This window comes from Portunus trituberculatus, chromosome 49 (genome assembly GCF_017591435.1).
Source record: "Portunus trituberculatus isolate SZX2019 chromosome 49, ASM1759143v1, whole genome shotgun sequence".
Lineage (NCBI taxonomy): Eukaryota > Metazoa > Arthropoda > Malacostraca > Decapoda > Portunidae > Portunus > Portunus trituberculatus.
Genome location: NC_059303.1, coordinates 9,845,360 through 9,867,435, shown reverse-complemented (window position 1 = coordinate 9,867,435; position 22,076 = coordinate 9,845,360). Strand labels below are relative to the sequence as shown.

Genomic DNA, 22,076 nt, shown 5'->3' with positions numbered 1-22,076 from the left:
CGTATCCGTATGTCATAATAAACAATAAGATCAAATTAATGGATCAATAAGTAATCAAGTATCGATGTTATCTTAATGTGTAATAGTAAGAACCTTTTCTACCCCCCTCCATTCTCTCTCTCTCTCTCTCTCTCTCTCTCTCTCTCTCTCTCTCTCTCTCTCTCTCTCTCTCTCTCTCACCACGTAATTTTAATTGTTCTACTAATTTCCTTCCCATTCAAAACCATCGTTACAGCAGTTTACAGGTTACAGGTCATTAAAACTGTGTGCTCGTTTTTTTTCTTCAGCAGCTTGACTAACAGGATCAATTGAGGTGAGTCGTGGGCTCGCTGGCTTCTCCACTCTTACTAACCCCTATCTCAGACCCACCCTCGCCAGAAAAAAACACCGGGTATATTTTCTCCAGGACTGGTAAAAGGACTCTTAGACATTGCTGCGGTGTAGGACTACATGAGAGGCTGACAGGGGAGGGAGGCTGGGAGGAGGTGGCGGTAGGTTTCAGCCGTAAGAGGGAGGGAGGAAGGGAGGGAGGAGCCGCTCCGTACTGGCTCACATAAATCTCCCAGTGATAATGGGGCGGTCAGACATAAATTTTGTGAAAAAGAAAAGCAGGGGTTACACACACACACACACACACACACACACACACACACACACACACACACACACACACACACACACACACACACACGCAGCAGAGTCAGCCAGACGTCTGTTGGTGCGGGAGGGTAGCGCTCGTCGTGCCCTCGTCCTCTCTGCGTTGCGAACACGCTGGCAGCAGTTGAGGCGCTTAATAAAGTCCTTGCTACCCAGTGTGCCTGACGTGCTTGGCGGCAGAGAGCGCGGCGTAGTCACAAGAAAGTCAGTCCACCATCAGATTCTAAAGGTGTCGTTGTGTGCGAGTACTTATTACAGTACAGTGTTATAACCGCCCACAGGTGTGATAGAGGTCATCCTGAAAACCATTTCTCCTGTTGAAACCAACCAGTCATGTAAGTAAAGATTTGTTTTTTCTTTTTCGTCTCTTCTCCATCTTTCCAACTCCCGCCAAACCCCCTTCCCTCACCCTTCCATAACTCCTCCCCTTCCTTCCCGGCCCCCTCATCCCCTGCTGACAAAAGCATATATAGGCCTAACCAACCCAAGCCATCGAAGCCTCAAAATAAGGTTGCCAGATGCATAAACTTGGCCGCGGTGTCAAAAACGATATTGACTCGGAAAAAGAAAAAAAAATATTCTCTTTATTATACAAGACAACACAAGCAACGCCTCTTGAACTCTCTCGTTGAATTCTGAAGGAAAATGAGGTCTTAATTTTGTGGCTTTGGCGTTTAAAGTCTTTGAAACTATTACTCTCTTATATCTTATTTTCTTACATACATATTGAAAACCGAACAACAGTGTTATGGTTGTGACAAATACGCTTTCTGAGGGTTTAGAGTGAGATGTCGGGCTCAATGTAGTGAGACAGCCTAGAGCCCTCGGCAATGTTACTCCAACTTGGGTGATATATTCCAGGACTCAACAAAAAGTGCACCTGCATAGACTCGACCGTCGCCTTTCCCTCCTCTTCCAACCACAACCGTCTGCCTTCTATCTGTCCAGCCTCCTCTCCCCGTTCATTACTGTCTTCTTTATGGTTCTCCTCCTTTCGTTCTCTTTTCTTCGGTAATAGCACGCTCACTTCCCCTTATTTAGCTGCTTGAAATTAATACTTCCTGACCTGTTCCTTTTACATTTTATATACCGTTCTCTTAATCTCCAGTCTGATTTTTCATTCTATAGTGCACCCTCCTTCAACCTCACAGTTATCTGACTTGGCCCTGTCGTGTGGTCTGGGAGCAACTCTCCGTCCTGGTTTGTGGGTGTTGGGGTGATGCATGGTTACATGTGGCCAGGGGGAAGGGTTGCCACCGCCCACTATTCTGAAATCGATAACCCCAAGGTCCCTTAAGCGCATTATCTCGTTTATGGAGTAAATGTCCGGTTCTTATAGTCTGCCTAGAAAGGACAAAGTTTTCTATTGTTAACAAAAAACGTTTTCATCCAAAGAAGCAGCGTTACGTTATGAGCTAATGGTCAACTCAACTTGAAGCCCTTAGGAAAATTTCTTCCCAGGGTCCTCCTCCCCTATGGTGTCCAAAACCAGGTCTTTCGTTCTCTGGCCTCAGTGGTCCTCTGCACACACGTTCTCAGGAATCCTGGCCATTCGCTAACCCAACACCGCAAGACACACAAGCCTTCAATGGAGAAAAAATTGCTATTCCATAGTTATCTCTGGTCATGAACAATGTAATTTACAGCAACCCGGACCATAGCCAAGTCTTGTGGAGGCAAAACGCACGGTACAATTAAAGAAAGTTTTGACAATAGAAGAAAGGAAGTCGGGGAACGCGGAAGAAGTTCTCAATATCGCCTCCTCTCCCCATCAAACAGACCGCGGCTGCTCTGCGCGCGCACCCTGCCACCGACGCCATCTTGCCTGTGCAACCACGGCCCGGAGTAAGTGTTTACAGTTGTTTGTTATTACCTGTGAGGACCATGTGGGCATCCTCGGGCCATGCCTCCCTCCCGTGGCCTCCCCCTCACAGTTGCAGGCCCTAATCCACCCTCTACAGCCCCAGGTGAGCTTCACATACACCCAGTGGTTGCAGGAAGCGCACGATAGTACAGGCGCGTCAATATATACGATTCAAACTGGCAAAGCTGCCATCAATCACATTGCGTGCTTGCAGGCAGACTTAATAAGCGGGCCGCGGAGGAGTGATGGCGACGAGCAGCGAAAGTTGAGTTGCGAAAAAGAGAATGTATCTTCTGATAGCGCCGCTATTTTGCTATATGTGGTGATGTTATAATGCAGTTGTGTACTATTGATCGTCAAATATTAATACAACGATGGTATCCACCCGATGGGCGCCCACGTGTTGCTCCTGAACAATGGTCACGTCTATCCCTGCCAGCGGTGTGTGCCTGCTGCCTGATTGCTGCTACTGTTACCGACACTGGCTAACTCACAGCATCCAACAAGTTTATATTATTACATGTGATGACTTAGTTAAAATTACGCGCGTGTATCAGAGCACCAGGATCGTGAGCGCCTCGTAATTCAAGCTTAAGAAGAAACATTATAAAACGGATTCGCATTTAATACACACGTGAAATTACTCAGGAGAATTATCATAATTCCCTGTAAGCCATTAGTTGGTCTTGTACGTGCAGACAGTGACTTTTTCTTCCTGATTAGGAGGCCGCAGTTCAGTGTGCCGGAGACTTATTAGCGGCTTCGTGCATAATAAACTCGGAGTGTCGTGGTTTACAGCGACGTCATATTGTGTTCTCGCCCACACTTTTTCTCTCAGCCCCACCACGCATCATACTTATCGTAGTGTTTACTTGGACCTTACATGCAGTGTTTTCAAAATGCACACAAGTGATAACCATGTAGACAATGTTCATGAATTGTGTTTTCCACGTATAAGTCACTCATCAAAGTTTATGGCATTTTTTTTTTTTTGCACGAATCTTATTTCGTATAGTGAGCAAAGATCTTGTAAGAACTGACAGGATAAGGAAACCACACTCGCTATTATCGAGATGTACAATGATGGGTTATTTCCTTCAACACCTCGGGATGACTCTAAACACTGGTTAGAAGACAAGCACGAGGCCATCACTTCAACACGAAGCCATCATTGCGCCTTTATGTCTTCCTTCGCTTTTTATAGACATTCCATGACTAGCAGGTAACGAGGCGCAATAAAAAAAGTAATAACACCCTACACCAGTACAGTAAAATCATATCCTACCAGGGATTAAAAAAAAAAAAAAAAAGAGGAAACAAAGAAAATAATTTATAAATACACATATACCGTGCATTTCTTAGGCAAAAATACCTACCATTTCTCTGACACTTTTCACAATGGAAATGGACCATCACACGACACGTCACCATTAGCCGCCTGTCCCTTAAAGAAGAAAATAATGGAGCAGAAAGTGATTTGCTCACTCGAAAAAAAAACTTCGTGAACTTTCCTCTTTTCCTGCCCATATTCACTTCCCTTTACTATTCTTCAAAGTCGTTGTCTTTTTTTCCTTCCTGGTTCCCCTTCTGCTCCCCATTGCCTTCCCTTTACCTCCCCTCCCCTCCCCTCCTGATTCCTCTTGCTCTTTCTGTCTTTGTGCTTTGTCTCTTTGTTCGTGAGTTTGTCTCTCTCTCTCTCTCTCTCTCTCTCTCTCTCTCTCTCTCTCTCTCTCTCTCTCTCTCTCTCTCTCTCTACTAAAAGGGTAAAACACACACACACACACACACACACACACACACACTTCATACTCGGATACAAAGTCATCGTTATCAGCTACAGTAACATATCCTATAATATGCTATGTATGGTGGGCAGTTCTCCTCATATTGCATGTTGCACAAGGGATATAGATCTGCTAGTTAGTACAGGAGAGAATGACTAAAATAAAAGTAGTGGATGAAAAAAATATTCCTCGGAAAATCAGATTCGAACTTTTACAATTACATTAGTTAGAGAGGCGCTGATTAAGAGGGGATCTGATAAAAGCAATTAGGGTGAACAAAGCATATAACTGAGATGATATAAACATTTTTTTTTTTTTATTGAATCAAAATAGGTTCGATTTAAAGGGCTGAAGATTGAATAAAGTTACATTACTATAAGAAAGAGTCGTAGATGGTCATCGGGACGGTATGTCATATTTTTGTTATAATGTAAACTATAACTCCCTACACACACACACACACACACACACACACACACACACACACACACACACACACACACACACACACACACACACACACACACACACACACACACACACACACACACACACACACACTACATGGTTTCCTTTAATCCTCCCCTACGCAGCATCATCACATTAAACACACTACACACACTGCCACACACCGCCGCAGCTCGATAATCCACCCTACCCTTGGCCAACACAACACCATCAGCGCCACCCTTGCAAGACACATAATGTCCTCTCTTGCTCCACTTCAGTGCCAGCGTGTTTCCTCCTTACCTTCTTTTACATTTTGTCTCCCCTGACCACCGCTGTAAAACCTGGACACATTTGCTTGGCCATGAAGGAGCGGAATTTACTTATCATATGTAAACTTACTGAACAGTTTATCAGATCGTTATGTCAAAAGAGAGGAAGATAAAAAAGAAAATCTCTCTCTCTCTCTCTCTCTCTCTCTCTCTCTCTCTCTCTCTCTCTCTCTCTCTCTCTCTCTCTCTCTCTCTCTCTCTCTCTCTCTCTCTCTCTCTCTCTCAGTTTCATCGATTTTTTAAGTTTATACAATACTTTCCCTCCTTTCAATTTTCGCCTCTGCAGGTTGCATGGCTTGCTCCATACACTCTCCTCCTCCCTTCATTACTTTCTCTCCCCCTAACCTAATATTTAACTTCCCTGACTCTTCCTCCTCTTCCTCTTACATCCTACTGCTTCTCGATACATACCTTCAGTGTACAGTTCTCCTCTTCCATTCTTCCTCCCTCCTATCCTTTCTCAGCCCTTCCTCCCTTCCCTGCCGGCGGGGTGAACGCTGCATAGAAACAGCTCATAATGACGTCATCCCAGCATCAGTAAGACAGACATGCCCAAGACCCATTGTTCCTCCCCCCACCTCCACCTCAGCCGCATGTTAATCCACCCACCTCCTCCCCCCCACTCACAACCTTGCGCCTGCCTCTTCATCTTCCTTAGGGAAAAATAATATCCGTTGTTTTGCATGTAGTTAATCATCTCTATGCATTTGTATGTGTGTTGGTGTGGTCGTGTTTTCTTAGCGGACTCTTCTTGGACCGTGGTGTGAAATCTTATGGTTTAATTAATGTTTCTCGGTTCGTTCCCAATTTGAATTGGTATATTTCGGTATGTTTATATTTCTTATCAGTGTTTAGTATTTGTATGCTCATGGTGTCTGGAATGTACAAGTTATTATTACACTCAGGTAATGTTTCCAGACTCATTCAATTTTATTTATATTTATTTTACATTTATATGTAAAAGATAACAAGTTACCCTATTCTATCATTGGTGGAAGCTTTCTCTATGCATATTGTTACTCATTGCATTGTTATGAGGGAAAATTGCAGGGAGAAAAGACGAAGCATTTTTACATAAGGTACTGCAAGGCCTTTTGTGCCAGGTGAATAATATGCATAATGTGAATATAAATAATACTCAAGGGAGGGCGGAATGTCGCGTAATAACGGTGGTAGAAAGATTGATTTGTCTACATGAGCACATTTGTCTCGTATTTGTCTGAGGTAGAGCACGTTGCGACTCGTGCAGCGCGTAAACGTATCAGCCAAGGTCGTAAAAGGATAAAAAATGTCTAGTAATTCTCTCCCTATCTATTTTTCTGTCCATATTTACTTGTCTGTCGGCAGGTCTCTCCGTGATCAAGTAATTCTCTCTCTCTCTCTCTCTCTCTCTCTCTCTCTCTCTCTCTCTCTCTCTCTCTCTCTCTCTCTCTCTCTCTCTCTCTCTCTCTCTCTCTCTCTCTCTCTCTGTGTGTGTGTGTGTGTGTGTGTGTGTGTGTGTGTGTGTGTGTGTGTGTGTGTGTGTGTGTCTCTCTCTCTCTCTCTCTCTCTCTCTCTCTCTCTCTCTCTCTCTCTCTCTCTCTCTCTCTCTCTCTCTCTCTCTCTCTCTCTCTCTCTCTCTCTCTCTCTCTCTCTCTCTCTCTCTCTCTCTCTCTCTACCAGACCAAGAGACAGGGGGACACTAGACCACAGTCTCGTGAGCACCTTTACCCAGCTCATAACTTCTTCCTGTCTCATAAACTACCCATTTCCAGACTCATAGTTCATCCTTTCCTCTCTCTCTCTCTCTCTCTCTCTCTCTCTCTCTCTCTCTCTCTCTCTCTCTCTCTCTCTCTCTCTCTCTCTCTCTCTCTCTCTCTCTCTCTCTCTCTCTCTGTATTTTTTTTTATTTCCATTACTCTTTATTCCACCATTTTATTTCTCTTGACTTGTGAATGGCAGAAGGAAAAGGTCAGGATGGAGGAAAGGATGTACTGACGGAGGGAGGCAAAAAAAGGGGGGGAGTGGGGAAGGAAGAGGGAGAGGGGTAGGCCTATAATTTGAGGCCAGAAACCAGGAGAGAGGCCAGGAAACCGTTGAGAAAGAGTCAGTTAGATAAGTGAGCCCCCCCACCTCTCTCTCTCTCTCTCTCTCTCTCTCTCTCTCTCTCTCTCTCTCTCTCTCTCTCTCTCTCTCTCTCTCTCTCTCTCTCTCTCTCTCTCTCTCTCTCTCTCTCTCTCTCCTATAATAAGTGACGTGTTCTCCCTTATTCCAGCTAACATTAATTCGCTCTTCAGTTTTCTTTACCATTCGAAATTAGTAAGTTTTGTTTTAATCTCTCTCTCTCTCTCTCTCTCTCTCTCTCTCTCTCTCTCTCTCTCTCTCTCTCTCTCTCTCTCTCTCTCTCTCTCTCTCTCTCTCTCTCTCTCTCTCTCTCTATCATTTCTACATTAGGAATTTACTTGTTGATGTATTAATTTTCGCATTCTCTTTTATCTACTTTCACTGTCACAATATAACCATTACTTATGATACTATCTTTATATCATTTAATTTATTGCTTTCTACGATTCATATTTCTTTTCCTCCCACGATGCTTAAAGAGAGAAGGATTATCTTGGAATCTCTAATGACTTTTTGGTTAGGCAACACTGGTGAGTTAAACAATTCCAATATATCAAAGGGAACTCTTTCATTATAGAAGAAAAAAAAATGTTATTCCGACAAACACTTTAGTCTTTCTCTGCTTCAAATAGAAATAAAAGCGAGACAAAAAAAAAAAAAATTGCTAATGTACGATACTGAATGCTACTACTACTACTACTACTACTACTACTACTACTACTACTACTACTACTACTACTACTACTACTACTATACCACCACCACTACTACTACTACTACTACTACTACTACTACTACTACTACTAATAATAATAATAATAATAATAATAATAATAATAATAATAATAATAACAATAGCAACACTTTACTATACATTACAAAGAATACGAAGTTTGAGCGACAAATATCGGTAGGAGGATCAGTCAGTGAGGTACAGAGAGGGACAGATGTATAGTGTGGGCAGCCTGTGAGTTTCCCTGAGCTAATATACGTGTGTTGGAAGCGTGCAGGAGGGGAGGCGAGGCGATGAAAGGTTCAGAGTAGCGAGGGAGAGAATGAGGGAGAGAGGGAAAGTAAGAGGTGCGAAACGGATGGGAAAAAAAAAAAAAGGCAGATACGATTAGGAAATATTAAAAATGGTGTATGGTTATTTTTTTTATGTGCTTACTTTAGTGTAGTTATGCCTCGGTACGCTCTCACTGGTACGTATCTATATTTGAACAGTCTGCATGTATCGGTACGTGTGTGTGCAGCTTTCTATACTGACGCAGCTGACGGCTATACCGGGGAAAACTGTTACTTGTCCTCTTGTTCTCTCTCTCTCTCTCTCTCTCTCTCTCTCTCTCTCTCTCTCTCTCTCTCTTTTCTTTGCTCCAGCGTTAATTGGCGGTATTATTTAAGGGTTGACTTCTCTTTACCCAGTGTACAAGTCGCAAAATTCTTCGACTTTTTTCTCCTCACTAATTAAATCTCCTTATTTTCTCACGTGCGTTGTAAATTCTGCTCGAGTCTAAATATTGCTAAAACTGTATACTGCCTTTCTCTCTCTCTCTCTCTCTCTCTCTCTCTCTCTCTCTCTCTCTCTCTCTCTCTCTCTCTCTCTCTCCCTTTTTCATCTAATTTCTCCCATTTAATCAACGTAATTAAATTTTATCTTATGTTTTCTGTCTCATTTACTTACTTGCCTCTCATGTAAACACTCCATTCTACCTCTATCTTATTTCCTCAGTCATGTATTTTTCTCTTTGTAATTAGATATTTTTAATCTTTCATACGATCTCTCTCTCTCTCTCTCTCTCTCTCTCTCTCTCTCTCTCTCTCTCTCTCTCTCTCTCTCTCTCTCTCTCTCTCTCTCTCTCTCTCTCTCTCTCTGACACACACAGGATCTCACACATATAGTTGCTTCCTCGCTCACCGGTTCGATTCTCACCCTATAATCCACCGCCGACCCTTTGATATAAAATAATTTGTGCATGATGAAATTCGAGTCGCGTTAGCACTCGCCCCGCTAAATACAGTTATTATTCCCGTGGTTGGAGTGCTGGCGCGCGTGTGCCAATGAAAATACGACGGTATCAAGGAGGGCAAGAACGAGCTAAGCTGCAGGTTGCTACTTCCTTCAGCTTTAAGGCTCAATTTGCTCCTCGGTAATAGCGGATCATCGCACCTAAGCACCTGTCCGAGTGCAAATGGGGGTACATTAGCTGCTATTTCAGAACCAGAAGGGTGTTGTGCCGGGGAGCGCTGAGAGAGGTTACAACACGCCTCGCTGATGAGAGGATTTGCAACCTTCAGCATAGAAAGGAACTGCACTGTGTTGACCCGAGATTGACGCCGCGCGAGCTTCCAAGAGCGAGGGGAATTACATGTTGGAGATTCGTGCTCCCGCCGTCTCCTCCCCGCTGCTCTCTTCTCCACTCCTCCCAGATGCTGTAGTCAGACTCTTCCGGCCCTGGTTCAGTGTGAGCAGAAGAGCAGAGCAATGTTCCCTATGTTCCCTGAAGGCAAGAGAGAGCGGGGATGTGTGGTGATGAAGAGGAGGAAGAGGAGAGTGGTGATGATGATTGTGATGATAAGGATGATAATAGCAGGGAACTTGAGGAAGGTTGTGAGTGTGGTGCTCCAAGGATGATGCAATAGATGATGGGAAGGAGGAGTTGAGAGACAGACAAGGAGGAGGAGGAGGAGGAGGAGGAGGAGGAGGAGGAGGAGGAGGAGGAGCAGGAGCAGGAGCAGGAGGAGGAGGAGGAGGAGGAGGAGCAGGAGCAGGAGCAGGAGCAGGAGGAGGAGGAGGAGGAGGAGGAGGAGGAGGAGGAGGAGGAGGAGGAGGAGAAGAAGAAGAAGAAGAAGAAGAAGAAGAAGAAGAAGAAGACGAAGAAGACGAAGAAGAAGAAGAACATAGAAAGAAAATACGAGAAGGATGAGGAAATAAAGAAAAGCGAAGGAAAGAAGGAAAAAGACTACAGAGAAAAAGATGAGTAGGAAAATTTAGACGATAAGGAGAGAGAGAGAGAGAGAGAGAGAGAGAGAGAGAGAGAGAGAGAGAGAGAGAGAGAGAGAGAGAGAGAGAGAGAGAGAGAGAGAGAGAGAAATACGATATAAAAGACTGGCATTTAAGTAAAACATGAAATCAAAATGAAATGAAACCTAACACAGACATCGGCCACGCTCTCAGAAACCACAAGAAAACCATGCAAGGCGATACCACCACACGCCTTAATAAACCGACGAAATGCAACAAAGAAACACCGACACGCGACCACAAAGCTCACAACTCGCGCGCATAAATTAATTCGTTAACTTGTTCACATTCACACCATCTCGCACACGCACCCAAGAGAGAGAGAGAGAGAGAGAGAGAGAGAGAGAGAAAAGATGCTTGTGGAAGAGGGAATAAAGACTAAACGACCGGATAGAACTGAATACAATAAATATGTGAGACTTAACCGCAGGAGAGGAGGAAAGGAGGGAGGAGAGGGAGGTAGAAGTATGGTGGAGAGGGATGGTGAGGAGGGAGAGCAGTTATGGTAGTGGAGAAGGATGTGGATGTGGTTTGTGGTGGAAGGATTTGGTGGCAGTGGGTTACTGTTGGTGGGGGGAGAGGGGCATGATGTCTGGGAGGGGAAGGAGAAGGTTGGGGATGACTAGTGGGGAGTTACAGCCAAGAGGGGACCCGCCACAATACCTTATCTACGCTTCCCCCTCTTCTTTCCTTCCTTTTCTCCTACTCTCCCTCTCTCCCTTCCTCCATTCCTACTTGCATCCTTTCCAGCTGTCTTTCGTTCTCTCTCTCTCTCTCTCTCTCTCTCTCTCTCTCTCTCTCTCTCTCTCTCTCTCTCTCTCTCTCTCTCTCTCTCTCTCTCTCTCTCTCTCTCTATTGACTTCACTCCCTTTCTTAACTCTTCTTGGTCTTCCTTCCTCCTTTTCCTCTCTCCTTTCCTTTCTCTCTTTCTTCCTTTCAACTTGCTACAACCGTCTCGTCTGCCACTCGCCTTTCCACCCCGACTCCATCCATATACTCCCTCTTCCACTTTACTTTGTACCTCTCCCGCTCTTCCTACTCTCCTCTCATCTTCCTTCCTGCCTCACTCTTCTCCCTCCGGTGCTCCCCTCCCGTCCTCATCCTCCCTCACGACCGCCATAAAATGTGGGAAAGAAAAATATATTGGGAGAATCGTCAGCTTTCCTCAGTGGCCGCCTCCCAGTTCCTCCCGCGGGTTCTCATACACTCTCCGGCCGCGGCGTCGTCAGGAGGGTGCTTCTTCCGCTGACTCCGGTGACGATAGGCCAAGATGTCTTACTGCCTGATATTATCCCCGCGAGAGTCGATCTTCGGAGACAGTTTGCGATTGTTTACGTTTGTCAGTAGTGCATCGTGGCGGACGCTTTGTGATCAGTGAAAGGAAAGTGTGTGCAGACGTTCTTCTTTTCGTTTCTTGTCTTTTTTTTCTCTCTCTCTCTTTTCTTCTCCTCCTTTCTTTGTTTCGGTGCCTGTGTGAGTCTAAGGATACGCGTGAGGGATGTGGAAAAAAAGGGAGCGAACTTAAACTGGTACTGCTAACTACTACTACCACCACCATCACCACCACTACTACTACTACTACTACAGGTAACACAAAAAAGTAAGTCCTATCATACATCGCGTTGTATTTTTAGTGGATAGTGGAAGTTTGTTTTGTGTGTGTGAATAAATTATGTTGCAGGGATGTGGTGAAAAGACAAAAAAAATAAATAGAAGAAAAAAAAGGACATCCATGGAAAAAGAATATGAGAAATTACCATGTAGTTAAACGCGTCGTATGAGAGAGAGAGAGAGAGAGAGAGAGAGAGAGAGAGAGAGAGAGAGAGAGAGAGAGAGAGAGAGAGAGCGTCAGGCATAGGGTGAAGCCACAACTCAAAGGCGACGAGACCCACGTCAGACCCTGGTGACCCTCCCGCTGTGACCCATGGCAGACCTACACACACACACACACACACACACACACACACACACACACACACACACACACACACACACACACACACACACACACACAGAAATTCCGTTTTTCATTCATTTTTGGATTTATTTTAGTACTTTTTTCAGTTTGATTTCAATATCGTAATGGGTCTTTTATTTGTGTTAACTGAGTGTGTGTGTGTGTGTGTGTGTGTGTGTGTGTGTGTGTGTGTGTGTGTGTGTGTGTGTGTGTGTGTGTGTGTGTGTGTTTGTGTGTGTGTGTGTGTCAAGCAATTTGTTCAGTATTTTTTTTTAACTTTTTTTATCTTTTTTTTTATGTATGAACACACACAGAAAATTATTGTTGCTGATATGTAAATATTCCTGATGACTAAATAATAGATGAAAAAGGAACGTGTTTTTAATCTGATGACTGTGTGTGTGTGTGTGTGTGTGTGTGTGTGTGTGTGTGTGTGTGTGTGTGTGTGTGTGTGTGTGTGTGTGTGTGTGTGTGTGTGTGTGTGTGTGTGTGTGTGTGTGTGTGTGTGTGTCATTCGTTATTCGTAAATCCGTCATACCCATTAGCTAAATAACACAACACAGTAACGTGCGATCACTAAAACCAAACAAAAACAGACGAAATAAAAAAAAAGACAGAGAGAGAGAGAGAGAGAGAGAGAGAGAGAGAGAGAGAGAGAGAGAGAGAGAGAGAGAGAGAGAGAGAACACATCAAATAATAATACCTCCTTCCCTCTCCTGTCGGGCACCTTGCTGTCGATTTATCTTACGAAAACACATAGGTGATTTTTTAGCATGAATAAAACCTGACTGTGAAATATGTGAGCATATGTAAAACCTTTCAGTGTTGGAGATCCACGTATTTTTTTATTCTCTTTATAAATAGCCGCAGTATAATTAAGATTTACTTCTATATAACTTGAGACAATGAATTCAAGAGAGAGAGAGAGAGAGAGAGAGAGAGAGAGAGAGAGAGAGAGAGAGAGAGAGAGAGAGAGAGAGAGAGAGTTACAATCAGCCATAAAAAAATACAGATAATAAAAAAAACCATAATCATGTACAGAGAGAGAGAGAGAGAGAGAGAGAGAGAGAGAGAGAGAGAGAGAGAGAGAGAGAGAAACACATACCTAAGCAATCAAAATGAAAGCCAACCAGACACACAAAGGATTAAGAAAAAAAAAAAAAGAAAGAGAGAAGAAAAGACATTATGATCTCGAATAATGATAACATTAATGAAACAAACCACCGAAACATGACCCGGATTTTCGTACACCGTCCAATAAAAAGAGAACCGGCCAGGAGGAGGAATAAGGTGTATAGTTTTGAAACAGGAAAAAGGAGGAGAGATGGAGAAGAGGGTACTTCATTATGCTTAACAACGTGGAGGTTCGGGTCTCTCTCTCTCTCTCATCTCTCCCTTTCCCCTCCCACCCCCAACCAACAGCTCAGCCATCTCCAGCCCCCCCCCCCGCTGTCGGCTGTGCTAGAGAGGTTATGAGTATGCAAATAGGATTCTAAGTGCCTCTTGTTTTATGCAGACTTTGGTTGCTACACTCCTCTCGCTTTCCTTAGTGGAACAATAATCACTTGTAAGGATGAAAGTAATGATATTCTCTCTCTCTCTCTCTCTCTCTCTCTCTCTCTCTCTCTCTCTCTCTCTCTCTCTCTCTCTCTCTCTCTCTCTCTCAAGTATTCCCTTCCCCACTGCGTGTTAAGAGGCCGTTCGGTGTCCAGGAGAGAGAAAAACGTGTCCTTCTGTTGTCGCAATATTTAACGTTGTATACGCGGCCAAAATAAGTAAGTCCCGAGAGACACAGAGACACACGAACCCAAGAACAAGGCTCCTACCTAACCTGCCCCTCTCAAACACACACACACACACACACACACGTACTGGAAAACCTACCAAATACACCTATATATAAAAAGACCTTCCCTAAAAGAAATTAAACGTTCATAACCAAAGTGTCCCGAGGTTTGTGTCATAAATCCGGAGCCAAACACCTCTACGTGATGGCTCATAGACATTTGAAAACAAAGTCCAGGGTGATTGCGTTCATTAATGCATAAAATTAGATACATTTCCTAAACTAAGGCACTTTCCGCTGCTCAGTGTAGCGGAAGAGGGATAACGAGGGAGGGAAAAATGAGAAGAGCTTAGGGAAAAGAGAGAGAGAGAGAGAGAGAGAGAGAGAGAGAGAGAGAGAGAGAGAGAGAGAGAGAGAGAGAGAGAGAGAGAGGGGGGGGGGAGCGAGGGGACATAAGTGTAAGCAGTGGATCATGAAACACCGCGACTGGTCATAGGAAACTTGTGGTTGACCTGTGTAAGGGGAATATAGCGGAGAAGGAGGGAGGGAGGAAGGAAGGGCGAAAGGAAAGCAGAGAGAAAAGGGAAGGAAAGTAATGATGAAAGAAACAGAGAGAGAGAGAGAGAGAGAGAGAGTTACGTCATCGCAAGAGCACTGAGTTGTCATGAACAAACTGACGACAAAAGAAAGGAAGAAAATGTAAGACACTTTTTGTCCTTTATAAAAACATACAACAAAAAATATATTCACTAAAGAAAAGAAAAAGTGACGAAGCAAAAACAAGAAACGTGGAAAATATAAACAAAGAGAAAAACGAAAACGAAAATAAAGAGAATAAATATAAAAATGTAAACGACACAAAAAAAAAATGACACAAAACTCAACAAACAAAAAATCACACACACACACACACACAAAAAAAAAAAAAAACACGAAAAAGTCCATGGAAGCGGTAAACAGACGGAGGAAAACAGCGTCAGCCTCCCACACAAACAGAACTATAAGACTGACATACAACCCCTCACACGGAGCCACACAGACAAGCAGACAAAGCAAGCATCCGAAATACCATGAAGGGAGGCGGTGCTCGTGATGGGTTGGACACTGCCATTGAAAATTAAGAGAGGGAAGAATACCTGAGGGAGACGAAGATGGAGAAAGGAGTTAGGGTCTCGTCAGCGTCCAAGGAAAGAGACCTGAGGCAAAGAGTTTCAGGGGTAATCGACTGAGGCGGAGAGGAGAGAAAGGATGCCAGAATGATAGCAGTGTCTGAGAAGGAAGTGAGTCAGAGAGCCGTGAGAAGTGCCAGACGGAAGTTGTGTGTGTGTGTGTGTGTGTGTGTGTGTGTGTGTGTGTGTGTGTGTGTGTGTGTGTGTGTGTGTGTGTGTGTGTGTGTGTGTGTGTGTGTGTGTGTGTTTTATTGCTATTGTTCCCCTAAATCTGATTTCTCTTATACTGCTACTGCCAAGCTTTTTGCTGCAGATAAACTAACAAAAGTGTGATGGTTGTAATACTTAATGCTGGAGTATCTTATTATTGTTCTTTCTTATGTAAGAGAAGCGCTGGCCTAAGGTAACAAAAGAGAACGATAAAATTAAAGATAAAAAAAAAAAAGGTCCACTGAAGAACCAGTCCAGAGAAAGGTAAAAAGGATCACCCACAATTGGGGGACAAATGTCTTCAAACCCTATCTAGAAAGGGCTCAATGCAGAGAGGAAGGAGGATTAATATTGAAGCCTTTAACCCCTTGAGTACCATGACGGGTTTCCATGTTCATTCTGCTTACTATTTGGTGATTTTATACAGCTTCAGAGAGTTATGTGGGGGATTAAAACAGTGACTCTTCCTAGTGTTAATAAAATGGTCTAAACACATAAAATCTAGAGATAAAAAAGTGTCCAGTATTGAAGGGGGTTAATGATGATAGTGGTGGTGGTGTATGGTGGCTGAGATGGTTCGTAATAGACGCTCTGGTGGTGGCATTGGAGTTGGTGCGTGGTAAATGCGGTGAATAATAGTGAATGTTATGATGCATGTAATGGTGGTGGTGAGTAATGGTGATGGTAAATGACTGTGATATTGGTGGAAGAAAATGTTCAAGGTTTCGACATGGGCTTTCCCATCAGTGTAGTAACCTTTAGTGCTGCAATGTCATGCATGAAATTCCTAAATACCATTCATACACCAGCTTGGTAAGAAAAACAAATTGCAACACGACTTATACACTACCGCACTCGTAAATGCGGGGGCACACACACACACACACACACACACACACACACACACACACACACACACACACACACACACACACACACACCAGCCTAATACTAAATAATATACAAACCTACTTCAGCATTTTAGTAGGTCAGTCAGTTAGTCAGCTGGAGAATTAAGCAAATAAGTGAATGAACAAGAAATGCAAAATAATCCTCCTCTACTTTTCGTTATTTACTCCAGTCAGTTTGATTATTGGCATTTGTAATAGATAAAAAAAAAATAAGTAATTAAATTAATAAGCCCGGCCCCCCTAAAAAAAAAAAAAAAAACAATACTGGGTCACATACCTGGTAAACTCTGGAACTCACTACCTGCTTCTGAATTTCCATCTTCCTATGAACTTAACTTCATTTAAGAGGAGGTTTCAAGACATTTATCTATTTATTTATTCCTTTTTTTTTTTACCAACTCTCTCACCTGCAAGGGGAGTGGCAACCTAGTGGACCTTTTTTTTTCTTCCCTTTTATACTGCAGTTGGCCAGCTTTTCCCCCTCTTACATAAAAAAAAAAATACCACTGTCCTAGTCACAATCATGAGTACACCATTCAAAATTTACTTTTCCCACCTTACTTAAAAAAACCTTTATCAAATCTTCCCACACGCTTAACACACTCCCTATAACCTCCATTTAATCCATTAGTCACCCAAATGTTTAAAAAATCTAACTTTTAAAGGAGAGAGGTCATTACGAAACCCACTAGAAAACGTATTGATTACAAATTAAAGAGAGAAAGAAAGAGGAGAAAAAAGTAAAATTCTCCCCAAATCATCTTAGGACTATTGGGCGCGACTTGGCAAACTGTCTCAAAATGGCGGTCGTTACTGGAAACACAAATCTGGAACGTGACCTCGCCCCCACCGCGTGAGGGAGGACGGACATAAATACAGCAGGACGGAGAGGGATGGCGGGATGGTGCAGGGGCCGGGCGCTCTGGGAGGAGAGGAAGGAAGTCCTGAAGGAAAGCCAAAAGAGAAGATGAATGCTGGCGATCAAGACGTCCCCGGAGAGAGAGAGAGAGAGAGAGAGAGAGAGAGAGAGAGAGAGAGAGAGAGAGAGAGAGAGAGAGAGAGAGAGAGAGAGAGAGAGAGAGGCAGACAGATAATAACAAACGAACAAAAATATAAATAAAAAAGTAAACAGACAGACAGACGCATGTACGATAGCAAACACAGCCAAATAAGTAGAAAGAGAGACAGATAAGCAGGAAAAAAACCAGACAGCCAGACAAGTAGACAGATAGACTGACAGACAAACAGGAAAGCAGACAGACAGCCATATAAGCAGACATAGACAGACACTCAGCAGGATAACACAAACAGTCAGATGAAAAGGCAAAACAAAAATGACTAAAAATGAGAGAGACAATGAAAGGCAGAATACAGATCACACGCCATTCAATAAACATTAAACCGTGAAGACATAAAGAAGCAGCGAACAACACGAAAAACGGCTTAACACAGAAGGGTAATGAGCAAACCTGTCATGCGAGAAAGATAAAGAAAAACGTGTGGGGAAGGTTTATGTAGAGAGAATCATGGAGTGACTGAACGAGCTCATTGCTCCAGAGTTACGAGCCGCGGCCGCCCCGAAGGCAGCTGCTGTCGGGAAAAAGAGAAGTTACTTAAGAAGAAGCAGGTTGTAAAACTGAAAGAGAAGAGAGAGAGAGAGAGAGAGAGAGAGAGAGAGAGAGAGAGAGAGAGAGAGAGAGAGAGAGAGTAAAATCACATGCCAAATATTTACATACGTTGATTATCATGATTAATAAGAATGGAAATATTTAACTTATGCTAATATTCATAATTAATAAGTTACATTTTTTTCTGCTTTCTCCTCACCCCTTTCATCCTGAACTCGCGATTAGCAGGCTCAACAGAATCCCTCATCAACTCTGAGCCACCCATGCCTCACTCCTCGTTCCTTATTCCCTCCACACCCTCCACTTCTCTTAACATCCTCCTTCTTCTCCTCATCACCCTCGTACCTCTCACCCCACCACCACCTCCTCCTTGATTACCTCACTGCCTCCCTCCTAAGGTAACAACTTTTCCAATCCTCTCTCTCTCTCTCTCTCTCTCTCTCTCTCTCTCTCTCTCTCTCTCTCTCTCTCTCTCAGTGCGGGCCCTCCAGCACAGCTTTGCACCTCCCGCCACCGTCAACCTATAATGCAGCTGCGGCTAAATGTGACTAATTGGTGTTCTCAGCTCTCCTGATCAATGGTTTGGTCACACCCAAGTGGACAAGTAGACTTAATCAGCCCGACAATTAAGATGAAAGTAGAATCACTTTCATTGATGACTGTAATGGTTCCGTGGCATCTGATAGCCTTGAGTGTCAGAATGTTTCGTCCGGCATGGTAGCGTGTACATAAGACCATTAGGTGATGACTCGTGTCTTCTGAACGATAGTCAGTGGCGGAGTGAGAACAAATTATACCCAGTAGGGAGAAGAGTCATGGTTTTATAGACTCTTAACTTGTGGTGTGTAGATAACATGTGTAAGGCTAAGATGTGTATACCCATAAATTCCTTACTGCATAACTTCTTGGGTGGCTACTTTGATCTTCCTTACAAAGAGCTCAGCAAGTATAAAAGCAACAGCAACAACAAAGCAACACTACCATTAGGAAACAAATCACACGAGCATCTCCCTTGGAAGAAAGAAAATATGCTAGTGTTTCTAAACGTGACGGATTCACACACACGCAAAAAAACGAGGCATGCGTGGTGCATAACAATTTCACCAACACGTCTCGTCCTTCCCACACTGAAGTAATTTAAATGAGAGACTTAAGGAGATGTTATGGAGGAGGTGCGAACAACGGTGAGGCTCAGGAGGAATAGCGCATGAGTCGGCGGAGGGATGTGGAGGCTGGGTGATGCATTACAAGAGCGCCATGGTAGGGTGTTGTTTAAGACGTGCTGGTTGCTTCCTCGTTATGCACGCAGCCTCCTTCATTTGTGTGTGTGTGTGTGTGTGTGTGTGTGTGTGTGTGTGTGTGTGTGTGTGTGTGTGTGTGTGTGTGTGTGTGTGTGTGTGTGTGCTGACTACTTCATTTCCTGAGAGAGAGAGAGAGAGAGAGAGAGAGAGAGAGAGAGAGAGAGAGAGAGAGAGAGAGAGAGAGAGAGAGAGAGAGAGAGAGAGAGAGAGAGAGAGAGAGAGAGAGAGAGAGAGAGAGAGAGAGAGAGAGCAGGTATACGGGTTGGAAGTTAAAATATTGGCCTCCATGACGTCTATAATTACTAAAAAATTGGACACCATTTTAGAGAGAGAGAGAGAGAGAGAGAGAGAGAGAGAGAGAGAGAGAGAGAGAGAGAGAGAGAATAAGCAGCGGCCTAGTGAAGGAGTCCTTGAGAATTTCCGGCTGAGTTTCACCATAAGCGTCACCAAGTTAATCTTTATTATATGCATATTTCTCCTTTTTTCACACCAACCTGTTGCTGGTGGGGAGTTACGGCTTCTCATGGCAGTTGCTTTAATGGCAAGGAAGCAGCAGCAGAGAAATAGCAGCGAGCGAGCAACAGATAGTCCGCTGCAGCAAACGTTTATGCACAAACATTTTCTCTCCTATAAAGGTGAACGATCCTTCTACTTAATATTCAACACCATTTATCTCGGGAAATTTCGCTGTAAACCACGTAATTCGATGACGCGTTAATTAAGTTTCTTCCCCCTTTTTTGTCGTTATTCTCGATGAGGAAAGAAGTGAGGAAAAAAACACTATGAATACATACAAATAAGATTATGTATGTTTGTGGCCGAGTCTCCCCCTCACGACCGTCATCCGCCGCCTACACGAACACTCCCTGGAGCGATGCCTGTAAGCCCCGCCCTTCCTACAAGCCCTCCAATCATGTTCATTCATCTCCCTCCTGCTCCTCCTACTCCTCCTTTTCGCCAATCACGCACCATCAGGCTGTCAGTCAGGAATGTCTCGTTCGGCTCTTCCCCGGATCCTGAAATGTTCGAAACGGTGGCGAGGAAGGGAGTCTTCTGCCAGTCCCTCCGGGGAGCGACGCGCGGCACGGAAATGTTACCAGCCAGCCAAGTTCTCCTCTCTCAAAAGATGTGCATCGAATAGACTCTCCCCGTGCTACTGCTGATCTAATCCGAGTTGCAACACGCCACTATTGCTTATCCAACCTGGGCTGCGATTCAACACGTTACTTCAGTGCACGCGTTACGTCACGTTCACCCATGGCAGGGAGGCCACGTCTGAGCCGTGCGAGATACTTCCTGGCGCGTCATGGTATTGTACTCGTCTCTATCTCACCTTACTCGAGAGACAAATCTCAGTGCATTGATACAGCTACTGCACGCCTGCGTACCGTACATACTATAGAGGACATTTGATCGTAGTATCAATGTACAATTACAAAACATATTTAAAAAAAGAAAAAACCTCTACCATCATATGACGCGTATAAACATACACACTGTCAGGATTGAGTTTCGCTGGAGCATTGATATGCATGACATAAGTGGAACTCAAGCCAAAGCCGTCAGCTGAACGCGTCATGGCGGGGAGGGCGGTGGGCCACGGCCGCCAGGCCAGACGCCGCCGCAACCAGATTAACTTAATGTTTTGCCAGCCTCGAGGGCGGCGAGATCCGCATTTTTACTAAATAATGCTAATGGAGGTTTCCATGCCAAGCTACGGTAATTAGAATAACTCTGAGGAGCCATTACACAGAAGCACACGCCGACTGTTGGCTCGTGGCTCCCGACGCTGCTACTCCCGTCGCGTCCCGCCGGAGGCCGCCCATCAAGTGTCGCGTTATATCCCAAAATTATGACACTATCTATATACTTTCCATTGTATTCTAAGATATTTATGTATAATGATAACAGACTTATGTTACCTTCACACAATATTTCTCGTCTAGTATCGGTGAATGTATTTCAGAGAATACCTAATTATAATGAATTAGCTCATACCACATCATACATTTAAGGTCTTTGTGTGTGTGTGTGTGTGTGTGTGTGTGTGTGTGTGTGTGTGTGTGTGTGTGTGTATATATATATATATATATATATATATATATATATATATATATATATATATATATATATATATATATATTTTTTTTTGTCTCTGCATTCATTAGTGTGTGTGTGTGTGTGTGTGTGTGTGTGTGTGTGTGTGTGTGTGTGTGTGTGTGTGTGTGTGTGTGTGTGTGTGTAATGTAATTAGTCAGGCATATTACTAACGCAAAATTTTCACATTTTCACATGTTACACACACACACACACACACACACACACCAAATCCCTCAAAGGCTGAGTAGTGCGAGATTTGCACAGCTTCGCAGGGAGACTAAAAATTTCCATGAACTTTGTAAATGTTATCAGATCCATGGACACCATTTGATTACACACCTGCACGCCATAAATCAGAGGCATCCATCACCATTACCTGCACCATTTATCATTATTCAACACACCTCGCCAAAAATAAAAATAAATATATATATAAAAAAAAAACGCATATAGTCAAGCATGAATTCTTGTAACTTCCTAATTATGGAATCCAAAAGAGGACAAAAAAATCATAAGCTCTCTCGGATGTGTGTGTGTGTGTGTGTGTGTGTGTGTGTGTGTGTGTGTGTGTGTGTGTGTGTGTGTGTGTGTGTGTGTGTGTGTGTGTGTGTGGAGGAAGACGAATGGCGGGTGAGGGGTTGGACTTGATAGATGAATGGTAATGCTTCAGTAATTATTGTGTTATCTATATCCATTACCTACTGCTTTGTTTTCTAGGAAATTCGGCTTTTGAGGTCTCTCTCTCTCTCTCTCTCTCTCTCTCTCTCTCTCTCTCTCTCTCTCTCTCTCTCTCTCTCTCTCTCTC

The 22,076-nt window shown here is 43.7% G+C and overlaps 1 protein-coding gene across 2 annotated transcripts in view; it reads left to right on the top strand.

Annotated features, from left to right (window-relative positions):
- The first annotated feature begins 694 nt into the window (after window positions 1-694).
- LOC123499174 (endochitinase A-like) overlaps window positions 695-22,076 on the top strand; it is a 50,295-nt gene continuing 28,913 nt past the window's right edge. The window contains exon 1 of one of the 2 annotated variants that reach the window (XR_006672903.1): window positions 695-992. Coding sequence is in view for 1 of the 2 variants with exons in the window: in XM_045246875.1 (XP_045102810.1) it covers window positions 2,561-2,624 (64 nt within the window). In the remaining variant the exon portion in view is untranslated. Of the gene's footprint in view, window positions 993-2,474; window positions 2,625-22,076 lie in introns of those variants that run through there. The other variant, XM_045246875.1, reaches the window with a different exon arrangement.